This window comes from Asterias amurensis, chromosome 2 (assembly GCF_032118995.1).
Source record: "Asterias amurensis chromosome 2, ASM3211899v1".
NCBI lineage: Eukaryota > Metazoa > Echinodermata > Asteroidea > Forcipulatida > Asteriidae > Asterias > Asterias amurensis.
Window position 1 is genome coordinate 26,728,082 of NC_092649.1, and position 20,744 is coordinate 26,748,825.

Below are 20,744 nucleotides of genomic sequence, written 5' to 3' on the forward strand. Positions count from 1 at the left end.
CCCAGGTTCAAGCCCTGCTCTAGTCAATTTCTGCTAACTTATTCAATACTTTTAAATTCTGCCATTCCTACATTTTGTAGAAGTCTTGTAAAGATCAATGAAGGCCTTGGAATCATCAGTGCATAAAAAGACAAAGAATTGGCCATTTTTATACCTTCTTTATTCAATTGATTTAGTTTTGTCCTCAGCAATATGAGATAAGCACAAGACAACAAAATGATATAATTTTTTTTTTGTACCCCTTTAAATAATTACCTCAGTTATACATCTATTTGTGCTTGGGTGTTAAGAAAATGAAGAAATGGTTTGTTCCATTGAAAATATGAAGAGGAACTAACCAAAGTATAGAGTCTTTCTCTTTTTTACATAGTTCCGTTAAAACAGGATTTCTGTCTGGCGTGTTTTCAGCAAATCAATGTTGTGATTACAAGAAAGCGCTGAATTACATTGCCTTGAGGGTTTTATTCATCCAATGTTTGCGTATCACTGGTGGGTCCAGTGACCATAGAGGATACCCACACCAGTAAATGCAACGGAAGTTACAGATACATTTCCTCTGTTAGGGACCATTTAGTATTCTCAATCTTAAAAAAAAAATTGATACTGTGCGTGGGTCAAAAAGAAAAAACTGGAAATTCGAAAATACAACAAACTTTACTTTACCTATAGAAGAATTTGAACCTTAAACTCATGGATCACTGAACTATAACACAATTAACTGACCTACTAATAAAGTAGCAGAAATAATATTAAAGGCAGTGGACACTATTGGTAATTGTCAAAGACCAGAGTTCTCACTTGGTGTATGCCAACATATACATAAAATAACAAACTTGTGAAAATTTGAGCTCAATTGGTCGTCGAAAATGCGAGATAACAATGAAAGAAAAAACACCCTTGACACACGAAGTTGTGTGCTTTCAGATGCTTGATTTTTAGACCTCAAATTATTAATCTGAGGTCTCGAAATCAATTCGTGGAAAATTACTTCTTTCTCAAAAACTACATTACTTCAGAGGGAGCCGTTTCTCGCAATGTTTTATACTATCCACCTCTCCCCATTACTCATTACCAAGTAAGGTTTTATGCTAATAATTATTTTGAGTAATTACCGATAGTGTCCACTGCCTTTTAAGACACTTAAAAACATGTCCACCGAAGGGGTGCTCAAGGCGCTAGCAATAAGGAAAGTTATTACAAATGACGTGTCATAAGGTGTGTTTTCAGTTTGGTTTTGAAACTATCAACAGTCCCACATGTCTTCACTGCGTTGTGGAGTTTGTTCCACAAGTGAGGGTTGGCAGCGGCAAATGCTCGAACATCATGTGATTTTTTTTTATTTTGGTACTGTTAGAGATAGATCACTGGAAGAGCGGCGACCAGAGCGCGATGGCTTATGGGCGTTGATGAGAGAAGCGATGTATTTAGGACTCATTTTATTACTTTATCACTATCAATAATCTCTAAGCGTTGAGTGTGTCATTTGTCACAAATAACAGATATCAAGTTTTATTTTTTAAAACTCCAACTGGGGAAACCAGTACCTATGGGCAAGGATTATATTATCAAACAAACAAAAGAAGTGGAGCGGGGGATTGCGATAGTTGAGAGATAATTACACCAAAAGGAGACCTTTGTGGCAAACTTTACCAGTCGTGGTTCTGGTGTGGGCGCAAAAATGAGAATGTGCACATGCAATCGTAAATCTTTTCCAAAAATGGGATATTCCTATGTTCGCTTATCAGCCTTTTATTGGTTCTAGAACATGCAGAACTGTCTGTATCATGCGTGGTCCCTATCAAAGTTCACAATGAAAATAAAGCCACATAACAAGTCTTATAGTTCTTAAATGCCAACAAACTTTAACATCAAGTGAGATGTTGCAAAGAGGGTGTGTCATGCATGGTCCCTATCAAAGTCCGCAACGAAAATAAAGTTTTGTAACAGATACTCTAATAGTTCTTGAAGGCACTGGACACTATTGGTAAATTGTCAAAGACCAGTCTTCTCACATGGTGTATCTCAACGCATTAAAATAGCAAACCTGTGAAACAGTCAAACTCAATTGGTCGTTGAAGTTACGAGATAATAATGGAAGAAAAAACACCCTTGTCACACGAAGTTTTGTGCTTTCAGATGCTTGATTTCTGGACCAAATTCTAATTCTGAGGTCTCTAAATCAAATTACAATTTTAGTGGAAAATTACTTCTTTCTCGAAAACTAGGTACTTCAGAGGGAGCCGTTGCTGACAATGTTTTATACCATCAACAGCTCTCCATTGCTTGTTACCAAGTAAGTTTTTATGCTTACAATTATTTTTAGTAATTACCAATAGTGTCCAGCCGTCGATTTCACAAAACTCTTCCTAACTTAAGACTAATCTTAGGACTTAGGACGAGTCCCAGCCCTGCACTGTAAAATGCAGACCTTAAGATTAATCCTAAGTTAGGAAGAGTTACTCGTCCTAACTCGTGATAAGACGAGTCCTAACTCTTCGTGAAATCGACGGCAGTACCGTTAAATGCCAACAAACTTTAGTATCATGGTCCCAACGCGATTGTGCACACAGCATCACCAGTGCGCTCTCTAGTTCTTATATATAACTCTATGGTGTCGTGTGGTTACACTTTCCTGTTTTGAAGATGCCGCTGTGCTATCTTCTCCAAGATGTCTGCTGCATCTTTGCTGCTCACATGTGGTTGAGGTAGATCAAAAGCATAATGAGGCATAGCCGTGTGTGAACTAGAGACTTCACCGAACGTCTTTGAGGAATGATCTGACTGCATGGTGACAAAAAGGTCTGTCCAATAACTAGGAGACTCTGTTTCAGGGCGATCTGGCAAGTTGAGAAAAGTTTGTTCCCTTTGAGTAGTTAAGTGTGGAGTTTTGTCTTCCTTCGTCCCTTCTGCTCGTAGCTCTTGTTGAAGAGTGAGAAAAGTTTGTTCTCTTTGTGTAGTCAAAGTGGGAAGTAGATCTTGCTTCGTCCCATCTGCTTGTACCTCTTGTTGATGAGTGTGATTTAGTTCCTCGTCTGTCTGATAACTAGGAGCCACTTTTTCTGGATGATCTGGCAAGTTGAGAAAACCTTGTTCTCTTTGAGTAGTCAAAGTCGGAGTTACGTCTTGCTTCCTCCCTTCTGCTTGGAGAGTGTGATTTAGTTCCTGTTTTGATGCTTTCTGGGATTCTGCATCCTCCTTATCATCTTTAAGGAGCATCGTTGGGATCTCTGAGACATTCTTAGTCAGGTTGACTGATGCTTTCAAGTCAGCATGTCTTATAGTAGATGCTCGAGACTCAAGGATAGAGGGAGAAGAAAACTGTGTCTCTCTCTTTCGGATGCAGTCCCGCATCCTGTGATTCTCAGACCAGGAGCATCCATGTTGGATCTTCTTACATGCGGCGTACAAACCTTCACAATCTATCAAGCCTTTGTCAGTATAGAAGGATGGTTTATAAAAGCATCCACTTGAATCAGTCATTGCTTGCTGGATTCCAAACCGTCCAGATGTTGCTGTTTCAATCTTAAAGGAAGAAGTTCAAGAAAAAAATCCCATAAAAAAAAAGACAATAGCCAAAGGTTTCACAACAAAAAAAGAGGTGATGCCCACCTTTCAGTTGTCATATTATCAAAGTTGTTGACTCCAAATGGGACGAGTCTAGTAGTCTTGCCCTTTAAATAAAAACAAAATACCTAATTGGTGTATTACCTTTCATGATTTTTTTTTTTTTTTTTTACTGTAAACAGGATAACTATCTCTTTCTAGATCATCAAAGAACACGTTCATATCTATCAACACAAATGAAAAAGATCTTTTCTGAGTGTTTGTTCAACTCATTTTGATTCTGGTCTTGTCCAAAAATTAAATTTAAATTTAAATTAAATCTAGTAAAACTAGACTTACCGTGCAGACAAGACAATGCCTGTGATACACATGTGTAAGTTGTCGATGTACCTCCAAGCTGATTTGTCCTAAGATGACGCTCCAGTCACATGGATGATGCACAAGACGTCCGTTCTTAAAAGTCCCTTAAGGGATTCAAGTATACATTAGGTAATCACTCTTTTGAAATTACCGCAGCTTTTTGATGATATTAACCATTTTGAGAAACATTTCACTTAGAGGTAATGTGGTTTTGTAAAAAAATGTAAGTTTTTTCCATGCCGCAAAATTTGAATCTGAGAAACGTTACTGACAGTTGAACATAATCACCCCAGATTTTCGGTGATATCTCAAAAACACTGCCACCTTTTGAAACACAATAGTTAAAAGGCAGTGGACACTATTGGTAATTACTCAAAATAATAATTAACCTATAAAACCTGTCTTGGTAATGAGTAATGGGGAGCTGTTGATAGTATAAAACATTGAGAAAATAAAATTAGCTGTTGCAAACAACTTACCAACCAAATGGACCGATGCAAAAAAGAGTAAATGGCCTGACGTTTCGACCCTCTCGAAGGCTAAATGACAACACAACAAACATGAACAGTTTACCTGTTTTCATTATTATCTCGCAACTTCGACGACCGATTGAGCTCAAATTTTTACAGGTTTGTTATTTTATGCATATGCTGAGATACACCAAGTGAGAAGACTGGTCTTTGACAACTACCAATAGTGTCCAGTGTCTTCAAGAAAGTCTCTGGAAATAAACAAGAAAAGCTCACCACTGATCAGCAAAGTTTCTTGGGTTAAATGATGGGTCGTCGTCGACCTGCAAACCTCCTCATTATGAACGGAATCAATGTCCACAACATCTTGAATCCTGATCCACTTTGAGCCCTTGTAAATCTTGCTGACCAACACTCTGTAGCGGATCACAGCTTCACTGGCGGGTACTTGGTCTCTCCCGCCATCCTCTGTTTCGTCAGTCAAATGGGTTCCCCGGAGAGCTTTAAACACTTTTCCTTCTCGTAATGGTTGCCATGATAATGCATTCACACTGCTCTGTTGTTTCTGTGATTGTAAAGCAACATGTAATTGTCCCTCTTCAATAATTGATTAATTTCTTGTTTTATTTGTAGGAACATACCACATAACCCTGTGGAAGGATTACAACAATATTAATAATTATATAAAACATGATAATAACTAGTTTTTATTTAGTGCATTTTACAATAACTTATGAATGCCCTTTATATTAGTGCCCTGGTCATTTGGTCAATAACTTTCCAGTAATCTTTCTCAAGTTTCTTGGGAGTATACAGCCTGAGCTGCCGTGGTGATCTGCAGCCTTTTAAAACACAATATCAACCTCTACCCTCTCAGGTACCCATTTATACCCCCTCCCCTGAGAATAATTCCAGCGAGGTGTATTGCTCAAGGAAGTGTCATGGTTGGGATTTGAACCACCAATCCCATGATTATACCACCAGGTATGGATTTCACAATGAGTTAAGACTAGTCTTAAGACGTTACTCGTCCTAACTTAGGACTAGCCACACGTTTTTCATATCTCCTAGGACTAGTCCTACCCAACTCTTTGTGAAATCGATTGCAGAACTTGAATTCAATTTTCTAAACCGCTCAGTCATGTCACCCCCACCTCTTTATTTTGTCTTACTGTAGTGCTTGTTGAGACAGAAGGTTCTGCTGAAGGTGCTGTGATTATCCTTGTCCTTTTGATCGGCGGAGTTATAAAGTTCTCCCTTCTCAGAATTTTCCCCTGAATCACTGACAGAAGCAATGAAAATAAATAATGTTACCTTATAGTGCAACGCAATGAATAAGATTGTAAAATAAGTGTTTACTAAAAGGCACCCTAAACAAAACTATTTACAGTTTAATGAGACAGGCAACATTATGGCTGGATAGCTCAATGTGTCTGCGCCTTAATTCGGAGGGTGCAGGTTTGAATCCAGTCTGGTTAATTTGTCTTTGTTCAGACCCAAAATTTGTTTATTGACAACAAAACGAGGCTTGTTATTTGGATGCAGATCAAAACGAAACAAGACCAAACACTTACCAACATTTGAGGTGGGAATCGCTTCAAACAAGTTTGTCCTTGTTCACCCTCAAAATTATAATTGTTGGTATGGTGTTTATCTGTTACAAATCTAATGAAAAACAGATCAAATACTTTCCAAAATCTGAGGTTTGAATCGCTTCCAGTTAATTTTTCTGTGTTCACTCTGAAATGTGTAATTAGTGTTGACACAAAAATAACAAGACTGGTGTTATTTGGGTTCAAATCAAAATTCAAAATGAATACTCACCGAAATCTGAGTTGCAAAAATGCTGTTGTGGATGCTCCACTGGGCATGTTTCACACATCGGCGTGCTTCCTTTGCCCAGAGAGAACTTTTCCAGAAGTATAAATTGTAAAAGTATCCATTCAATGAGCGTCAGCAGCTCCATCGTACAATGTACAAATAAGTCCTTTTCTTCAGGTTTGTAGATGTTGTACTGATTGCCACTAGGATAGTGTCTGTGTTGTAGGTGTCAGTGAGGCTAGAGATAAGGTCAACCTTATCTCCTGATGTGTTCACATAGTTGTATCTGTTTGGTTTATTTCTATAGTTGCTTCCTCCCGGGGCCTGGGCCTGGGGCCTGGAATTTCACAGAGGCCTCTGTCTTGTGCCCAGGGCCCAATTTCATAGAGCTGCTCAGCAAAAAAAAAAATGCTTAGCATGAAGTTTCTTCCTTGATAAAAACAGGATTACCAACAAAATTTCCATTTGATGCATATTGCCTGTTACTGGTATTCAGCTGTTGTTTGCTTATCCTGAGAATCACGTGGAAATTTGGTTGGAAATCCTGTTTTTATGAAGGCAAACATTTCATGCTAAGCAAATTTTTGTGCTTAGCAGCTCTATGAAATTGGGCCCTGGTCTTGGCTTTGGTGCCCCTTCAAAAGTTTTCCATAGACTTTAAGATTTTTCAATGGGAGTGCCCTTTGCAAAATGAAAGTGGCCTTGTCCCCCCAAAGATGGAATTCTAGGCTCGTCCTCCACTGCAGTTTTTAGTAGTCACTTATCTCAATTCCTTTCATGTCAGATCATCGTCCCTATGTACATCTTAGTTTTTTTCAAAATTAATAAAGTTAAATTGTTCATAAGTTTAAAGATGCTATGTCAGATTTTTTACCGATTTGACCCACAAATTTTGATTTAAAATTCAATAGGTATTTTGATGGGGGTAGAGAAAGTTACAAGCTTTCATTTGAGCCATTGCTTGGAAAAATCCGCCAATTATTAGTAGCAGTGAAATAAAGTGCTCAAAATTAATTTTTTATCACGTGACCAATTCCTATGTGCTTTATAAGAAGCGTTTTAAATTTTTGTCATGGTTCCTGACCATTAAAAGTAAAAGTTACACTTTTTTCGTTAGAGTGGGTGATGTACTCTTTGAAATACCATTCACTCATAATGTTTGGGGCAAAAAATCTGACATAGCATCTTTAAATGATTTTTGGGGGCTCTCTTTTTTCTTCTACTGGCACTCCACTATACAAGGCCTTGGCTTATTAGGATTGTGCCTCCACAATATTGTTATTTTGTTTCCATTTACATTTTATTATGTACTGTTCAAGATGGAAATAGAGTCTTTCTCGAAGGCTTTTAAAAAAGGGGGAAACAAAAGCTGAACCTTGAATTGAACCTTGTCAGCATGCACCTTTCAAAGTTGAAGACTGAAAACTGAAGTGTGGATTTGATTGGTCAATAGTTTGCTTAATGAGATGAGATGAGATGGCTTGGTAAGGTTAAAGGTCAGCCTATTTACATGATATATATAGCTTTAACTCTGGAGCGGTGTTGCAAGTCAGTAGCTCTGTAACTTCAGTAGAGATGGACATCTACATTGTGCAATACTAATATGAAAACACTTTACTGTGCACTACAATATTAGTTTTGTTAAAACGCAGAGAACAAAGAGCAAATTAAACTATTAGAAAGAATGAACTGTAAACAGATGTGTTTAAACACGTAGAGTGAAGATGATTGCCTAATTCAAGAAGGGAGATTATTTCATTAGAGCAATGCGCACACAATGCCCGATCTCGAGGGTGCTACCTTTGCATTCTTATATGAAGTCAACCATGCGTATTCCTGCAAATGTGATTGGACAGCGATTTGATTGCCATCCCCCCAACAACTACAATGATTGGTTTATTTACGCACGGTGGCACATGATCACGCGCGGTGGCACATATCATTAGACAACGCTTCATGGTGACATGTTGGTTGAAGGCACTTTGTTTGATATGCAAAAGAAAGATCAATTTCAAGTGGTTTGTGAATCCAACGCACGTATTGTTGTTCTTTGAAGTTTGCACCCTAAGCAATAGTTTAAACGCACTATGCAAGTTCACACTTTAAAGAGAAGTCAAGATAATAATACCATAGTTCCATAAAAAGACTTGCTCTGAGGAGCTTTTAGAAAATTGAAAAGTGTGTACAAAGACATTTTGAGGACAATGTTCTTTTAGATACTAAAATTCACTCCACACAAACACCAGTAAAGTTTATATGAAAAATGTTGATGGGATGCTAAAAAGTTCAAGATGATAAGCTACGTCCAAAATAATCTTATTTTAATTCAAAGAAAAGACTTAAGGAGACATTTTCTTTTTGAAGCTTTTAGGAGGAAAAAATAATCAGGCTCGCACCTTCTAACATGTAAGGTCTGCCCATAGGAAAAAAAGCTACAAGAACCTGTCGTGTAAGGTTGATTTGATGTAGAATAACAGCAGTTTTGCAATGTGATGTCAAAGTTAGAATGATTGTATGGCGCCCTCTTGTGATGAAGTTGGCCATCACTGTGTTCTTGGGCTTTTTTCCCCCTTAGATTTTCCTAGTATGATCATGGACTGCTATGACATGAGCAGTTGCTTCAAAATGTCATTCATAGATGTGTCTGTTAAAAAAATTGGAAATCAATTGTAGTAAATTGCAATTATTGTATTTCGAGGGACTTAATAGAGATCGTGGTTTCCTGTCCCACTACTACCGTATTTTCCTGCGGATAAGACGCTCGGCGGACAAGGCGCAGGACGCTAAAATGACCAAAAATTTTTCAAACGTCAGCAGACAAGGCGCACCGCCGCACAAGGCGCACGTTTAACCGCAAACAAAAGAACACCTGGCGCCACCCGGTGTCGGTACATTGACACAAAAACGTAATTTGTTGCCTTTGAGAACCTACGTATACCGACCTTTATCAAATCAGCCAACGCTGTATATTGTAAATAACATAAAGTTCGGCCCAATCAGCGGGCAGAAACCCTGGTCCACGCACTGTCTGAAGTTAATTTTATTTGCAACATGAACACAATGCCTCCCTGGACACATCCGACGTCCCCACAAACTACGAGGATCTTTGCTGATACAGATACATTGCAACGACAGACGGACGTAGCGTGTGGGTGTAGTAATGTATCCTCCGACCGGGATGTCGCTGCATGCACATTAATATGCACATGTACACAGTGGATTGCGCTGCTCAATCTCGAGATTGCACAACAGATGTTGGAGACCATGTGGGCACCGTATTGAACGATGTTCGCCGACGGGTTGCGCTAAGCCGTCGCATTTGCGCTGCCTGGAAATGCGCCAAAATTCCCACGTGACTGTGCGGATCCCAAGCATGCCCAGACATAGCCTGAACGTATGCAGTCAAATTCCATTGCGGACTTGAGAGCAGTGACTATTGGGCATCTATATCACTGCACGTTCATTGTATCCAAAGGGAATCACTGGATCTAGCGGCAGGGACCTTCCGGATAAAGACAGGGGCGCAGTCTAGCCAAGACACGTCGAGTCTTGTCTCAATGCGTTTATTGCTGGTTCACGTAATTTTTACCAATAGAGGGCGTTTAACCTCACGCTATTACAATGTTCCAAAACGCCCTCTAGCGTTCAATGTTTCTTGTATTTATTGTCACACTCACAGTAACAACGACTATAGGCGTGATATCTGCTTTTGTGTTGCGTGATTAAATTTACAGACCTTGGAACGGTTGCGTTTTGGGCTAATTTTCTGTGTCGTTTTGAGAGATTTTCGAGTCTGAACTTGGACATCGTTGATTTTACAGGCAAGTTTCATGCAAGGGCAACCATGATTTTAACAACCGTTCCTACCCGAAGTTTTGAAGCAATAAAATAAAATAAACCCTCAAAGTTTACCACACAATAGCGGTTGGGTGAATGACGTTTGTATGAAGTTATTGACTATCAATCGTTTTCGGAACGAATACCCGGCCACACAGAAAAACGTTTGTACACTGCCGACGTCTGTTGGACCGAAAGCTAGATGCATTGCGGCATTAATGGAATGAAAGCACGGTCATGGGGAATAAACACGTTGCAGCATTGTTGGAATAATTGGACCGTCTGGGGGATTGCGGCATTGTTCGAACGAAAATACGGTCACAGTGTCTGAATAGCCTTGTTCGACCGCATTATTGAGTAAGGATTCTTCACACAAAGATCGTTGATTTGAACTGGACATGAAGGTATTTTTTATTTCACGCAGTGATCATAAAAAAAAATCAATCGTCAGCAGACAAGGCGCACCGTAAGATAAGACGCATCGATGTTTTTGGGGTCTAAAAAGTCAGATAAGACGCGTCTTATCCGCAGGAAAATACGGTACCAGGATCAAATTCCGTTTGTTATTGGACTTATTTGGAAGTGTCGTGGCCGAGCGGTTAAGAGCACCGAATTCAAACTCTGGTGTTTCTGATCAGCAGAGTGTAGGTTCGAATCCCCAGCCGTGACACTGTGTCCTTGAGCAAGACACTTAACCATTGCTTCGTCCTTCAGATGGGGCGTAAAGCCGTTGGTCCCATGTGTTGTGTAACGCATGTAAAAGAACCCAGTGCACTTATCGAAAAGAGAAGGGGTTCGCCCCGGTGTTCCTGGCTGTGGCTGCTGTATGCGCCGTAGCACCTTGTAAACCCTTATAAGGTGCTAAATAATTGGGTCTCAGAATTCATCACTGCAATAACCTCTTTCTGAAAGTTTGTATATACTCAGCGCCTTGAGTACCTTGTTTGGTAGATACGTGCGCTATATAAGAGACTTCGATATTATTCAACCTCAACCATTACTTAAGAAAGTAATGGTATATACGTATAACTTGTACATAGCTTGTCCCCTTCATTGCATTTGGTGAAGTAGTTGTTGCATAAAAAGCTCATGCGTATTTATTTTTTTCTTTGGGGTTGAACAAAGAAAATTGACTAAGGGGGACTCGAACCATCGAACTCCAGATACACGTGCCAGCACTCGACCAACTGAGCTATCTACTAGCTCTTTGTGGGCGGTCTCCCTATGTATGTTGTCAATATCTATGTTTGTGTTGCGCTTTTTCAAATGTTTAATTTGTTAGTCTTTAAGTGCTACCTCTACCTTCCTTGTTTTATTATTGCATTGTTAAGACTTCCCTTTGAGAGTTTGGATACCACTGGAGGAAAGTTCTCTTCTCACCGACTCGCATCTGAAGGTCAGTCTATTCTCAATGTGGTCGAGATCCTCCAAATACCGTTTCCTCAAGACTGTCTTATCTCCTCTCCATCTCCTTGTAAGAAGCCTTGTCATCAACCTCTTCTCATTCATCATTTCCTCTAAGTGGTGTTTTATAAATTATCCACAATAATGGCAACCACATTTTGAGTGAGTGAACAAATTTCTCATGTTGATTGGAAACAGCGTGCTGAATCACATACGAAGTGAGGCTTCACTTTTAGGGTCTGCTTGTTACTCCCGAATTGATTTCCAAAACTGTTCATCAGAACGTGGAAAGATTGGTTTATTTTCAGGGAACTTTCTGCAGCAATAGGGAGAATTGGCAAGACTGAATACTCAGTGATCATATGATTCTGCTTGAATTGAAGTGACTGGGGATAAAGGGGAGCGGGTGTATATCAGAAAGGGCAACACTCCCCTCCTAGTAAAGGCACCAGACACCATTGGTACTCAAACTAATTGTTGGCATAAAAACTTACTTTGTAACGAGCAATGGAGAGCTGTTAATAGTATAACTAGGGTGTCGTGGCCGAGTGGATATAAGAACACCGAACTCAAGCTCTGGTGCTTCTGTTCAGCAGAGTGAGTGTGGGTTCGAATCCCGGTCGTGACACTTGTGTCCCTGAGCAAGACACTTAACTATAATTGCTTCTCTCCACCCAGGGGTAAATGGGTACCTGTGAGGGCAGAGATGGTTCTTGTGATTGATTCAGCCGAGTAGCGCATATTAATGTTGCACAAGGCTGTATACTCCCCACCAGGGAGCTGAGATGGTTTAAGGAGTGATTTAAGGCCCAGTGACCAGGGGTAATAATTTGAAGCGCTTTGGGACGCCATCCGGGTGTGAGAAGCGCTAAATAAAAACGGGTTATATTATTATATCAACATTGTGAGAAACGGCTCCCTCTGAATTAACGTAGTATTTATACAGTTAAAAACAATCAAACGGTTTCAAAGACCTCAAAGGTTTACTTTGGTTCATCAGTGTTTCATCAGAATAACAACAGTTAAAGTTACGCATTTCCTTATAAAGTAATAAAATAGTGACTGGAATTTCAGGAAATGATGATCGGATTGAGAAGCATGTGTACAGGAAGCCACATTTAGTAACTATGAGATTGCGTTTAACATAGATTGAGATCTAATTATTGCATTCTGTCGGGCCTGTTCCTGCCTCATTTACGAGTCTTTGTTAAAACTCTGGTCAGATTAATAAATAAAAAATTTCTTACATATCCTCTGCAGGGGAATGATTTCGTCCAGCAGTTTTGCACAGCAAATTTTATTTCTACCTCAATGGTTTAGCTGAACTTTTTGTATGCGCACTGAATGCCAATATTGAGTAGCAAATCCTGATTTTTGAGTAGCACCTGACACAATTTGTGTAGCATTTTGCTCTGCTATATAAGGGAAATTGCTGGTTTATTTTTTTTGCCCTTTATGTGTTTTAATTGTCAAAGACGAGTCTTCTCACTTGGTGTATCTCAACATATGCACAAAATAACAAGCCTGTGGAAATTTGAGCTCAATTGATCTTGGAAGTTGCAAGATAATAATGAAAGAAAAAACACCCTTGTCACACAAAGTTGTGTGCTCTCTGATGCCTTGATTTCGAGACCTCAAATTCTAAACCTGAGGTCTCGAAATAGAATTCGTGGAAAATTACTTCTTTCTCAAAAACTACGTTTCTTCAGAGGGGGCTGTTTCTCACAATGTTTTATGCTATCAACAGCTCCCCATTACCAAGTAAGGTTTTATGCTAATAATTATTTTGAGTAATTACCAATAGTGTCCACTGCCTTTAAGCACTGTATACTTGGTACTTTTCCAAGTTCTGTGGAAAGAAACCCACTGGCATACTACTCGGTAGGGATTGGAACCCACAACCTTTGCCACGCTGTGTCAGATTTCTTACCACTATACCCCCAGCAAGCTTGCCCGGTGGCTAGAGGAAGTTACAAAAAGATAAAAACACGAAACTTAAAATTACTGTACAAATTAAAGTAAATCTTCGCCAGCAAGCTATGCAAATTGACGTTTTCATAATTAACCCTGTTTGTTTGCCACGTAAAAAAAAAAAAAAAAAAAAAAAAACAATTGTAACAATTTATAATTTCAAGCAGCCATAGTGTTTCTGCTGTGTAATGTCTGCCCTGGCACGATTCTAATACCCACTCTTCCTTCCACCCATAAATATAACCCTTCCTTCTCTCCGTTCTTCCCCCCTTTTTCTCCCTTAATCACATCAAGACCTTGTTTGTTTCTAGTGGCCATTGTTATCACACAACAGTCACCATGTACCATAAGTTGGCCTTGTGCCCAATCATGCAGGGGGGGGGGGCCTCCAAATTACACCTTTTTCAATTTTGAGAGTGCAGCCCTAAAAATGCTGTCAGAAGGCTACGTGCCTTGGCTCACTACTTAGGGCTTCGTGCCTTGCATGATATTACACTGAAGGAGACTTATACGCGATAAGTATCCCTGCTGAAGGGCGATCTCGTTTTTTATAGTTACCCTGGAAAAATCAAACAGTGAGGCTGTCACAAGAGGGCTCACTTCATTAATCTTGTGGTACCAAACTGAATAAAGTTGTGTAATAGTTACCGCGTTTAAGCAACAGATTTTTAAAGGAATTGTTAGTTGATAAAAGCGTAGAAGTGGAAAAGTGATCGATCACAGAGGATCAGGAATTCACTTAGATCAGTGAAAAAGGTGTTTCATGTTTGAGAAAAAGGAATAGAGGCGTAATTCTTTCGGGATTAGGAGAAGTTGTCAAGTCTATTGAAATGTACCCAAAACCAATTAAAATACCACAGACATATTACTTGGGTGGGATTCAGACTATCGACCTTTGCCATAGAGCAGTCGTGGATTTCACAAAGGGTTAAGAATAGTCTTATCTCAAGTTAGGACGACTTATTCGTCCTAACTAAGGAATCGCCATTCGTTTTTAATATCTCTTAGGACTGGTCCTAAGTTAGGACCAGTCCGAACTCTTCGTGAAATCAACCCCAGATGTCTTACCACTAGACCACTGAGCTTGCCTGGTAGATGCAGTTCAAGTCTTTTTCTTTAGCAGCAGGGGTCGGTTTCACAAAGAGTTAGGACTGGTCCTAACTTAGGACTAGTCTTAGGAGATATCAAAAATGTATGGCTAGTCCTAAGTTAGGACTAGTCGAGATAAGACTAGTCTTAACTCTTTGTGAAATCCACCCCAGGTACCATAACATAATGTTGTTTGAAACTGTGACTACCAAAGAATATATAAAAACAAAATCCTCTTTCCTGCTTTTTACTGAGATTCTCATGTGTTGGTTTTACTGTTTGACGATGAACACTTCATGATTGAAAAGGACTGAATGTTACCACAAAACAATGAGCTTCCAGGTAAACTTTAACGAATCAAGGTCATTGTACGGAACTTGATCTTATCTCTGACGTAAATTTCAGGAACAAGTCTGTTGCTAGTTTGGTAAGCGGACGTAAGTTATATTACGCATCAACAAATTTTGGTTTTAAGGGGTGTTTTTTTTTCCTTTCAGAATCGGAATAAAACTATTAGGCCCTTGCGGAAGGGCAGTGGTTATTCGTAAATGTCAAACTTACTTTGACTGGAGTGGAACTCACAAATTTCCCAAGGAAGGATCCCGGCCTAATTTTTGTTTCTTTTCTTTTCATGACAGCAAGTTGTTCCAAGTTATTGGTGCTGATATTTTCTGACATTGTCATCTCAGTGTATTGATAGGATCCTGGCAGTTTTTTTGTTAACTTTTTTTTCCCCTCCCCGATTCGTGGCAGCAATTTGTTCCAAGTTATTGGCAGCGCTATTTTTTTGACATTGTCATCATCCCAGTGTGTATTCATGATAAACCCAAACCGTTATGAGTGATTTGCCCTCCGTGACCCGTGTTCACATTCCGAACAGTGTTTGTTCAGAATTCCGCTCATTGTGACAGGACACTAAAGTTACCCCTGTGTCTCACGCCTAAGCAGTTGACAGTTACATCTTTTTCTGCTTCACATCACCCATTGGGTTTGTCAATTTTTTTTCACGCATTCATTTTCTGTCAGCCATGACCTTCTCGTCACCTATCAGTTGTTACTTTTTTTCCTTCTTCAAACACTCAGTGCAATTTTTTAGAATACCTTTTCTGTCTGCATCAATATTTGTTGATGTATATTTTGGGCCTTCGTTTATGACAAGCGATGGTTGCTGAGCCCAATTTCATAGAGCTGCTCATTATAAGCAGAAAAATATTGCTTAATAATTTTCTGTTTAGCAGAAATAAACAGGATACCAGTCACAAATTGTACATGTGACATGGTATTTAGGCTGGTTACCCCGTTCTGGTAAGCATAATTTTGATTGCTTAGCAACTTTGTGTGCTCAAGTTGCCCTATAAAAATTGGGCCGTATTAGTCTTAATTGTTCTTCATAAATAATTTGGTCCAACAATCGGGAGATGTTTAGAATTACATTCAAATAATAGGCACATCAAGTTTTCACAATCAGGGAATTTTTTTTAAATTTTTTCCATCAGGACATTGGATTCAGAAGATTGGTTTACTCACAGTGAACATTCTGCAGAATTAGGGAGAGCTGGGTTTTAAAATCACTGGAATTTTAAAGTAGGAGATTTTATACATCAATCAGGGGGATATTTAGAAATTGCATTCATAGGCAATTCAAGTTTCCGCAATCAGGAAAATTACAAAGTTTGCTCACCAGATTATGGAAAGATTGGTTTATTCCCAGTAAACATTCTGCAGAATCAGGTAAAGTTGGCAGATCTAATACCTTTAACCTGAAGTTGGCAGATCTAATACCTTTAATCTGAAGTTGGCAGATCTAATACCTTTAATTTGACCCGATGGACCCAAACATGTTTACCCTTGGTCATGCATTCATGCCCAGCACGTCCTCAATTATATTAAAGAGGTGTTTTGAAAGTACCCCAACACGGTACAAACAGTTTGGCCAAATACCTATGAGTATATAATTGAATCGGAAGCTGCAATATGAGCTTACAAAAAAATTGAAAAATGGACCTGAGGGAGAAGTGATAGGGACACGTGTAAATCAGTGGTTGCAGTGGCATTGAATCCTAGTTGCTTCCTTTTCAATTCTGACGACGAAAAAGACTGTGTAAATGACACTAGCATGTGTTAACATGGTTTTCACGAAGAGCCACATAATCCCAGGTAATACCACACAGTTTTCCAAATTTTGTTCAACCATTCTATAAAGACAAAAAGCACAACATTACAAGTAAACATGAAGATAGGCACATCATAATTTTGTCAAGCAGGAGTTGAAATTTTACATAGTGGAGCAAAAACACTCCCTGAATATCTACAACTTGTTGGAGACTCCCCCCACCCCATGGTTCAACCTTGAATCTCTTTTCGGTCAACAAGTTTTCCTATGCCCTATTTGTGACGTAAATCATCATGATGACATCTTAGGGCAGTCATGAGTAGGAGATAACAAACTGCATCTTTAAGACGGGTCTTACCCCCAGTACTACTAATGAGGGGTCAAAAGGGGGCCCATAAGATGACTGACCAGTGCATTCTCTCTCTGATGGGAAACAGTACAAGTGCTGTGATGGGGAGACGGGACGATCAAATGAGAAAAGTCACCCCTAGAAATGACTTGACTTGACTCCTTCACAGTGAGCGAGCACACCTCTTGCGGTTATTTGAACATCTGTACAAGGGTTTCTCTTTTAAAGGCACTGGTTTTAAAGGCACTGGACACTATTGTACGTGTTGCTCAAATTAACTGTTAGCTCAAAAACCTTCCTTGGTAATAAGCAATGTAGAGCTGTTGATAGTTTAAAACGTCGTGAGAAACAGCTCCCTCGGAAAAAAACATCGTTTTGAGATGGAGGTAATTTTTCACTCAAATAATAAAAGACTTCAGCAGAAGCCTTTTATTGTGCATCTGAAAGCATCACAAAGTAATGCAACAAGGGTGTTTTTTCTGTCATTATTCTCTTGCAAATTCAGTTAACAATTGAGCACAAATTTTGCAGGTTTGTTATTTCATGCATATGTTGGAACTTGGGATACACCAAGTGCGTATTTACTGGTCTTTGATCATTTCCAAAAGTGTGCAGTGCCTTTGAAGGGGGGGGGGGGGGGTTGGGTTGATGAATTGAAGTGAATTGGGTTGTAACATCAATCAAAACGATCTACCTGTGACCAATAACTTCAGTCATAATTACTTACCCATCTGTTCAAGTTGGAACAATTATAAACAGGGACAAAAATGATGAGGAATTTCTGGCATGCCTCAAAAGTAACCCCCTGCGCATCCATGAATTGCTGTGGTGCCCCGTGCTTTTGCTCACGTGCCCTTTGCAAAGTTCCAATTAAAGACACTGGACACTATTGGTAGTTGTCCAAGACCAGTCTTTCTCACTTGCTGTATCTCAAAATATGTATAAAATAACAATCCTGTGAAAATTTTAGCTCAATGCGTCGTAAAAGTTGGGAGATAATAATGAAAGAAAAAACAACCTTGTCACAGGAAGTTGTGCGCTTTCAGATGCTTGCTTTCGAGACCTCAACTTCTAAATCTGAGGTCTCAAATTTTAAATTTGATGAAAATAACTTCTTTCCCGAAAACTACGTCACTTCAGAGGGAGCTGTTTCTCACAATGTTTTATACTATCAACCTCTCCCCATTACTTGTTACCAAGTTAGGTTATGTGCTAATAATTATTTTGAGTAATTACCAATAGTGTCCACTGCCTATAAATTGTCCTCATAGAATTTAGTGCCCCCTTATACCAGAGGAAATTAATTTGATGTATCCCAACATGTATGCATAAAATAACAAACACTTTGACTCATTTGGTCTTTGAGGTTGCAAGAGAAAAAATAAATAAAAAACACCCTTGTTGCATAAATATTATGTGCTTTCAAAACTCCATAAAGTTTACATTGTTGCAACTGGTGCCCCACTCATTTCTTGCTGAGCAAAGAGATTTGCTTAGCCATTTTTTCTGCTTTATGAAGTTGGGTCCTGCTAAGATTTGGATCACGGTTCCAGACTTTATAGGCAGCAGTGGCTCTCCTAAACTCCGACAGACAACTCTCTCTTTCCTCTCCAAGTTTTTGTAGTAGCAGTGTACCAACCAGATAAACATTCCTGTAAACAAACAAATAACGCTCCACAAAGGAAGCCAAATCAGAGCAATGAGACCTCAGTAATTAGGGGGAAGGTTTTTTTATTGGGAGTTCAGCTCCACATTCTCTCTGTGCTTATCTCTCGCCTGAGCCCCTAAACCACCTGCCCAGAGGTGAAAAATACCTGGCTTTGTCCACGGGGGATTTCTGGTTGTTTTTGTTGGTGTGTTTTCAGCGAGTCACCTTACAAAAGGATCTGTCATAATGATTGAGATGCTGTGGATTTGTGTGTGGGGAGAAAACAAAATCATCACACTGGACAGAATGGCCACTCAGCCCCCCCTTTCCTTTCACTCCTGAGGCATAAAAAAGAAACCCACGCATTTGTCTTCTTGTCTTTGAAGTTGAGAGGAATTCCTTGATTATGATTGAGAAGTCAATTAGTTGTTGGCACGGGAGTTGATTGAACGAGACGTGTGGCAACAATCTTTGAAAGCTGTTGTAGTAGTTTGGTTTAATTGGAAGTAAAGGTTTCTCATTTTCAGGTTAGGATCTCATCCATCAATCAGAGCAGAAAGAGTTTGATAAAGAATTAATCCCCTTGAGAAAATATTTTATAAGTAAAAACTGTTGTCTGTGATAAAATCAGAAGAAAAAAACTTTTAAAAGAGTTGCCATCTGCAACAGAAGTGCACAGTAATAGCACTAGAAGGCCAATTCTCAATTGTGCCCTGCTTTTATTACAGTAAGTGTTCTGCAGCCAATTTCACGAAACGCCAGGATTAATCCTAACTCGAGTTAGGACGAGTAACTCGCCCTAACTTAGGATGGGTTCATTGTGTCCTAACGTCTTTGGATATGGAACTTAACTTGTCCTAAGTCCTAAGATTAATCCTAAGTTAGGAAAAGCTTTGTGAAATGGACGACTGTAATACTAAAGTCAAACTGTCGCCTAATAGAACCAAAGCAGGAATTTATTTTGTTCATCGTCAGAACTATCTCTTCAATCCTTCTTTGGATTTATATGAAAATGCTACTTTTGAAAAGCGTTCACACAGAATGTGTGATGACCACCAGGGCCCAATTTCATAGAGCTGTTTATATATAAGCAGCTGAACAATTGTCTGCTAAGCAGAATGAGCAAGATACCGGTCACAAATTGTGTGTGTGACATGCCAGTTAAGTTGGTAACCAAACCATACTCTGGTTGGCATAATTTTGTTGTGCTTAGCTATTATTTGTGCAGAAGCGGGTCTATGAAATTGGGCCTAGAATATCCATTGTGTGTTTATAAAAGACAAGACTGTAGCATTTTAGGTTTGAGGTTTGCCTCCCCCCCCCCCCCAGGAAAACCCAACCAATGCATTCCCGTTCCTTCAAGCATATCAAGCCTCAAGTCAACCATGCCAGCACTGGTCATGATGTTTCTCATCAACTTGGCAAGGTGGGATGTTCAGGAAGGCTTGACATTAACATCATATATCATCTAGAACATGGCCCCTGTACCGGAAAGGTGATGAGAGGATGGATTAGGGCTTTGCTCACCTAAGATTATAACGCCCAGGTATAGCCATTGTTTTTTTTTTTTTTTTTACCTGGTGACTTTTGAATGCAAGGCAGAACGAAATGAAACCTCCCTTTTTTAGTAGATAAAAAAAAGGGTCCGTAGGCAATCAATGTAGTTGCTTGTCACAGAAAGCACACGGGACAAGGTTTTTTGGCTTGTAACTGTTTTCTGGTAGGCCTTAGACAGCGTTCCCTCGGGATCCCGCAACAAGATTAGTTGAAGGCATGAAATCGCGGCCGCGTTGAGTATGATCGCACATTGATCCCCCTTTTTGGGAACGGAAGTGGGTTCAAAAGAACACTGTTTTGCTTTTTGCTTTGCCACTAGACATTTGATCGCCCATTAATCCACAAGGGCTATCAGATCCATCCTTACTCCCGAGGAAGATCAAAATTGCACGTTCAGATCCTGGTTCCCACTGGAGCTTATTTCTCTTTGATCGCCCTTTGATCGCCCTTTCGGAGTCTTGATTGCCCTGTTCTCGAATTGGGAGACCAATGCGGGGTCCAGTGCTAGTGGGAACATGGTCTAAGCATAATCTTTCTTTGCTGAGTTTCTATTTATGCTCT

The 20,744-nt window shown here is 39.5% G+C and overlaps 2 protein-coding genes across 3 annotated transcripts in view; one reads left to right on the forward strand and one right to left on the reverse strand.

Annotated features, from left to right (window-relative positions):
* The window catches only part of LOC139954456 (synapsin-3-like), a 288,306-nt gene that overhangs the window by 138,321 nt on the left and 129,241 nt on the right, over window positions 1-20,744 (forward strand). The gene's annotated exons all lie outside the window — the stretch shown is intronic.
* Window positions 148-6,404, reverse strand: LOC139954175 (uncharacterized). Its single transcript, XM_071953875.1, has 5 exons — window positions 6,219-6,404; window positions 5,567-5,676; window positions 4,671-4,959; window positions 3,904-4,028; window positions 148-3,522 (listed from the first exon to the last, which is right to left on the reverse strand). Exons 1-5 carry the CDS (start codon window positions 6,358-6,360, stop codon window positions 2,623-2,625), a joined length of 1,566 nt encoding a protein of 521 aa, XP_071809976.1. The 5' UTR covers window positions 6,361-6,404; the 3' UTR covers window positions 148-2,622.